This window comes from Monopterus albus, unplaced genomic scaffold (assembly GCF_001952655.1).
Source record: "Monopterus albus unplaced genomic scaffold, M_albus_1.0 scaffold369.1, whole genome shotgun sequence".
NCBI lineage: Eukaryota > Metazoa > Chordata > Actinopteri > Synbranchiformes > Synbranchidae > Monopterus > Monopterus albus.
This window is the reverse complement of record NW_018128249.1, coordinates 151,094-158,232: the sequence shown is the minus strand read 5'-3', so window position 1 is coordinate 158,232 and position 7,139 is coordinate 151,094. Positions and strand designations below refer to the sequence as shown.

Genomic DNA, 7,139 nt, shown 5'->3' with positions numbered 1-7,139 from the left:
GTCTCTCGATGTGCAAAACTGATAGAGACATACCCCAAGTGACTTACAGCTGTAATCGCAGCAAAAGGTGGCGCTACAAAGTATTAACTTAAGGGGGCTGAATAATTTTGCACGCCCAATTTTTCAGTTTTTTATTTGTTAAAAAAGTTTGAAATATCCAATAAATTTCGTTCCACTTCATGATTGTGTCCCACTTGTTGTTGCTTCTTCACAAAAAATTACAGTTTTATATCTTTATGTTTGAAGCCTGAAATGTGGCAAAAGGTCGCAAAGTTCAAGGGGGCCGAATACTTTCGCAAGGCACTGTACACTACAGCAGCCCATAAACATCATGTTCAGTTGTTACTGTTAGAGTAAATGGGTGTTTTTTTAGGGAGTGGCGAGCCGTTACCCTTAATACTACTTCCTTTGTGGACGCGGATGGAGAAACAGATCAGTGGAGAGGTGGTGAAAGTATTCGAAGCCGTTGCTGTGACATAAGTTCTAGTCCTGCATTCAGGATCATAACAATAAAGATGTATTACAAAACAAAGTATACTGAATCATTCTGCAGACACCGGTTTCTTTGATGGTGTTCTCTACATGATACAGGCCTATAAAAGCCTGTTTATCCATAAGATGTGTCTCTGCAGCTCTTCTTTAAAAATATTCCATAAACAAACGTATAGCTTTGCTCCACAGGAATTATGATAAAACTAAACTTGATTTTGTGCACTACTTCAATCCATTTGCAAGCGGAATCAATCCAAAAGCAAGAGGAATTGTAATATTCTTGCAGAACTAGAAGATTTATTCACGTTTTTAAAGAAAATAAGATGTTCTTATGCTATTTACAATATTTCTATAACCATTTTCAACTCGCGTTGTGAAACAGTGTGGCGGTGTGAGGACGGTGGAATCTACAGAGAGTGATCAGCTCAGCCTGAAGTTCCTCTCAGCTTCACAGAGCTTTAGAGTTTCAGCTCAGTTAGCCTTTAGTTCACTCTCATAGCAGCTGTTTTCAGAGAAGATTGTCCACGACCTGCTCAGCAGCAGACAGCACACAGACACAGTCAGAGACCAGCAGGTGAACACAGCGAGGCATTTAGCAGCTGAAGCGTCAGAGATTTTCCTCAGGAGGAGGTGGTACTGTATGATAAGCAACTGTTTGCAAACCACAAAATTATGATACGTCAGTGTTGTGTTCCTAACCTGTTTCTGCTGCCCCCACGTGGCCAAAACAATTACTGCAGGCTTTAAGGTCTTAAGAACTGAAATTATTTTAATTGCACAAAGGATCACATTTTCTTTGTGAAATGTGGGAAATATCCAGTAAATGAGAAGAAATACCAGTAGCAGGAAAGTTACCTACTCACATGAACTACCAGTACCTCAGGTTTGTACCTCCACCACTGTGGATGAGCTTGGTTGGACTTAAAGGCTTCACTGACCACAGCTTGGCTGAGTCTTCAGTGTGTGGCCACAGTTGGGATTTAGGTTGGTGGGGGATTTCAGGGATGCTACTAGGTCATTGGATTACCTTGTAATAGATCTACAGGAGGGCTGGCTGGAGGACACACACAGGATGTGTTGGCTTGTGTATGTGAGGGGGTTTAGTCCTCTAGGTAAACATGCTAAATAAGACTGGAAGCTAAAATCTACATATTTCTACTCTGTATCTGTTCCTGATGCTCTCTCCCCACTGACAGACTTTCTTCTTCTCTGTCAGGTGTGAGCAACGGTGACTCCCATCGCCACTGCTGGGACATGCTACTTGGGTAGCAAAGCTGACTGAGGGGAGCGCCTAACCTCGTATACCCTGTTACTCTCCTTCCCTTCTTAACACACACGCACACAGAGTCGGGCCAATTCCAGCACAACCATGCTGATCAAGGAGTATCGTATCCCCATGCCGATGAGCGTGGAGGAATACCGCATCGCTCAGCTCTACATGATCCAGGTGAGTGGGGTTTCTTTTTTCATTGCACGCTATGTTTATCCCGTAGCTCCATGCACACAAACCAGTGGTATTCACTAGAGTCCATTAAAAACTGGGCAACAAGTAAGAAACATGAAGGAATAGCTCCATTAAATCATGTGCACACTTGTCATAAATCTGTCACTGGAACAGCCATCGAGATATTACTTGGTGTTCAGCTTTTGATTACTTCATCGATAATAACTTATACATTTAAAATAAGGACTTTGTAAATACATCTGAGTAAAGTTCGAAAGCTAGGACTCATAGAACTGCCTACCAAATGAGTAACGCAAAACGTTTCACAATTTGTTCCACTTGATAAATCCATTATCTAAAAGATGTGCAGAGCAGTGGGAGGGTCTGAATTCAGCCTTTTCGACCCATTAACAATAACCGGCTCCAAAGTATTAACCCCAGATGTTTACAGGAGGAGTAATAGTTCTTTACAAATAACTGAATAAAAACATTAATAATCTGCTTATAACCACATTGTAGTGTTATGAATCATTTATTGTTTATATACTGCTACTAGATGAAGCTGGGTGTGCGTAGGGCTGCACAGTCAGTTGTCTCCGGTTGCTTTTCACTCTCTTCCTTGACTCATGAGTTTGCTGTAACTGGCTGATATAGAAGATTTATGCTGCCTGAAGACCAGTAATAACCAGTTGTTTGCTTGCTTTGATGAACTTTGTGTGGAATAGATTAATACATTAACTAAATCACACACTGTAATGGGAAAATAACTGTTCACAAAGCTGTTTATATCGTCCCATGATTCAGGAGTTGGCCAGGGTTGAATTTGTGAATGATTTGTAAGGAAGCAGGAGTCTTTTGTCAGAGCAGATCCAGGTGTGTTGACAAGCGGTTCGGGTTTATGTGAGGGTGCAGAGGTAATTGTGTCATCACGCCACCCTGTACCAGAGCAGGAGCGGTGAGAAAACCTGGTTCTAGGGTCACAGGGCTACAGATGGTGCTTCATATGTCTGTGGTTTGTGTTTCATTTAATCATTTTGTGCAAATACACACACTTGGCGCTTATAATTCCATTAATAGAATAATAAGAAAGTTTCTGTTTCTGCAGAGAAGTAACCAGTGCTTTAATCTATTAAATCAAGCAAAAATAACAAGAAAAGATGTTTTATTAGAGTGATGTGCATAGTATTACATAGCATTGAGAGGTGAGTCATGTTGATGGTTCTGTTTGTTGTAAGTGTGTGTTTGGAGACTGTGTTGCTGTGCAGTTAGTAAGATAACGCACAGTGCTGCTAGAACAACAAATGTGCCTCATTGGTTAAGAAGGAAGTCGGTAAAGCTAAGAGTCGAACTGTGTGCCACCAGAACAGCTCCACCTTGGCACCGACTCTCCTGGAGGGATGAACACCGTTCATCCAGCAGATGTTCCCTCATGTGGTGCTTTGATAATGGTGGTGGAGACGCTCTCCAACACGCCGCTCCAACACGCCGCTCCAACACGCCGCTCCAACATCTCCACACTATCTGGTTCACATCATGGTCATCCTCATTAGACCAGTCAGTGACTCCTCGTATGCTGTGGACGGGGGCTCTGACCACTCATTTATCCAGGGTTTTACTTTGTTTTGTTGTCCGTCTGTATGTGTACAGTACTGTGCAAACATTCTATGGCACCTAAAGCAAAGTGGAGCAAACACCTACATCAATATTTGCTGTGGCCTTTAAACTCATCTGCACACAGTGTTTCCAGGGACTTGACAGGCAGGTTGTCGAGCATCTTGGAGAAGCTGCCATGGTTCGTCTGTGGATTCATGCTGTCTCTGTGTCTTTTGTCTCTTTATGTAGTCCCACACTGACCCCATGATGTTGAGACCAGGGCTCTGTTGAGGCCAGACCATCTGCTGCTAAACCCCTTGTTCTAGTCTCTGAACATTGTTCTTTATGGCTCTGGGTGCACGTTTGGGCTCGTTATCATTCTGCAGAATGAATTTGGGACCAATCAGAAGCCACAGATAACAATCTAAACTTCTAAAATGTCTAAAATGTTTGCACAGTATATAAATGCAGGAAACAGCAGTAGTTTTATTTTATTATCATTTTCGTTTTTGATTGAAGAGCCTGCACTGTGACGCCCACACTTCTGAAATCAAACCTACACCCTCCTGAATAGCAGCTTTGATCATGGACAGTATTACACAGACGCTGCCGGACCCCTCCTCATGTTCGACGTCAAAGCTGAGAGCCGGGTTTCCATGGCAACGGTTGACATCAGCTGCATCATGGCAGTATTCGCCATCATTTGTTTGTGATATGAGCAAGAGAGAGAAAGACAGATTCAAAGATAGGATGGGACAAAAAGAGAGAGAGAGAGAGGGAAGACAGACATGATGCCGCAGTCGACATTACCATGACAACATAATGTCTGGCTCAGTTTAGGTTATAGGCACCACTCATGTGCTGCACTGAGGTTGGAACAATTGCATGAATATGTATGAATACTTTGCACTATGTTGTGATACAGCTGAGTGTTTGGAGTCCCGTCTCTCTCCATCATGTGAAAGATTAGGATTATTGAACCGTTAGAGCTGAGAATGGTATGAGGATGAGAAATGTAGTGGTCACATGTTGTAAGCACCAAATCTGGTGATATTCTTCTGACTGTCAGTGACTCGCATAACATGAGGCAAAACCAGCCACATCAACAGTCTTTTCAGCACGGTGTTTGAAAACTCTACTAATAAAGTAAATGGACAAACAAGGGTGTAGTCTGTTGCAAGATTCAGACTGAAATCAGCCACCAAATTTGAAAAATGGCAGCACGACTAACGGAGGTGGTGTGTGAAATCTGTGAGCAGGAAGTGATGCACGAGCTTCTACCAGTGCTCCAGTACAACTGTACAGTACTGAATGTGAGGAGAGGAGTTGTGTTCCTCTGGTTTATTCTAACCTTGTGGTGTCACATAAATTATTCAGGGGCCGCTCAGCCAGGCAGGAACGAGACCCTCAGCAAAGCCGGGCCCATTCTAATTCCACAGATGTGGCCCACGTAGTGTTTGCCCAAGCTAGTGGCACTTCTTAAATTGCGCATCTTCTCCCCGGCAGCTACTGCAACCTCTTCAGCTTTTCTGCAAACTGACTGAGGTACTTTAAAATGTTTCTTTAAACTTTTGCTTATTCAGGTTTCTTGAACACTTTTGTCTTTGCCTCTCCTCGCTCTGTGGCCTTGTTCGACACATCTTCCAGGCTCTGATTTGTCATTTTCACACATGTGCATGACATCGCAGTGAGCTTTGAGACATCCTTCAAGACGGCAGACCAGAACAGCTTCCAGGTTGATCATGGAATGATCATAAAAGAGAATTGGAGTTTATTCCACGCGTATATTAGCATGCTGGATTAGCATTTAGCTCAAAGGACTGCTGTGCTTCGGTACAGCCTAACTCAGCCACTAGATTCTTTGCCTTGTTTTGAATTATTTCAGTTAGTGTCAGTTCACAAGTCCTTTAATTCTACCTATTTATACAGTTTGTAGGTAGTTACACATCTACACTGACCAAAGCCTGAAGCTTTGCTGATGTTTTAGCACGTGAAATGTGTTAATCATCATTTTAATGGCTGTTTGGATTATGGACATTTATTTTAAATGCTAGAATGAATCAAAATATATGGATGAAGAATTGCAACAGTGGGCCTTCAGTAAGTATGGCCTTGCAGCGCTGCTAACTTCATGCCTCAACAACTGTGTGTGTCAGCAGCACACGCAGCATCCTCGATTTAGAAAAGGTTCCACCTTTGTTGCACATGACAGCTGTTTTCAAGTGCACTGAAAGCAACAGAGGGGACTTGAAGGTTGTATTACAATGAGGAGGATATGCTAATGCTGCTGAGAGCAGGGCAGCCCACTGACGCTCTGATCAGTTCCATTCGTAGCCTTAGACGTTAAATCAAAATTCCCACAGTAATGCTGTATAGTTGACACTTTATCTCTTTGCTCTGGGCCTTGAGATGTGTGTTACTAATCCAGATCTTCAATGCAGTTTCCCAGGTGCTACAGCAGATGGGAGGCAGACACAAGGAGGGCAATTTAAAACACCAAGCTTCTCACCTAAATGACATTACCTGCTAGATTATAGCAATTTTCCAGCTTGCCTTCTCTGACCTTCATTATTGTTAAAACCCCTCCCTGAAGTCTTGGTGAGAGAGAGCTCCGTGTTCAACCTGAGCTCTGTCTTGACCTCGAGCGCCCCACTCTCTCTGTTAATAATGACCATGATGAGCTGTATTCACACAGTGCTGTTCCCTAACCCGCAGCACATTGGAACAGAATGAATGAAATAGCTTTTCTATCATCAGTTCGACACCACAAAGCAGCTCGTCATCTGACAGTGTTCACACACTCGGCAGAGGATTAAAACTTGGGAGGTTGTGCGAACAAAGATTGACTATTTAACGAACAAATTAAACTGGAGTTCGTTTTGTACTTTATATTTTCATGTCACTAAGAGTATCTGTTGGTCTCTTTATGCTAGTTTTTGCTTTAATTTGTCATCCACGCGTTTATCCCTAGGGGAGATAACTGGGTTCCTGTATCAGATCCAGGAGGGGTTTACTCTAGCCTCCTGAGACCCAGCCTATTCTTTTGTGTCCTCTTTAGTGGACATTTGTTTTTGGTCTGTATCTTATGACTCATTTGAGCTACTAAGTCCTGATGTGCTGAAAAGAGGACATCCTGGCCTTTCCAATGATATGTCATGTGTTTGGGTGGGATGAGGGGAACTTTGTATTCATCCTGAGACAAAATGGAGACTGCAACAAAACGCACATGCCAGGAAAAGAGAAAAGGTAAGTTAAATATTGTTAAGATATAATTTTTTTACCTATGGTAATCAAATATTTTCTTGTTTATGAATATGTTAGGAATTATAAATTGGGGTCAGAGTTCAGCTAAACGTTTTGTTAGAAAAAATAATAGCCCTTTTACGAATGTCAACTGTAATGGACATGAGGATGATTTAGTGGGGTTAGCTAATAGCTAACTAGCTGGCTAGTTCTTTGTTTACATTCAGATTTCTGCCCCAAAACACATTTCTTTTTAGGGTAACAAACATGTTGAATGTAACGTGGGCTTCATAGATAACTGGAAAACATTTTGGGGAAAACCTGGTCTGATTAGCAGAGACGGCATCCATCCCACTTTGGGTGGTGC

At 42.4% G+C, this 7,139-nt stretch overlaps 1 protein-coding gene across 1 annotated transcript in view; it reads left to right on the top strand.

Annotated features, from left to right (window-relative positions):
* pitpnm2 (phosphatidylinositol transfer protein, membrane-associated 2) overlaps positions 1-7,139 on the top strand; it is a 51,362-nt gene that overhangs the window by 15,461 nt on the left and 28,762 nt on the right. The window contains 1 exon segment of the mRNA XM_020585518.1: positions 1,709-1,939. Coding sequence (XP_020441174.1) covers positions 1,862-1,939 — 78 coding nt within the window. The 5' untranslated portion in view covers positions 1,709-1,861.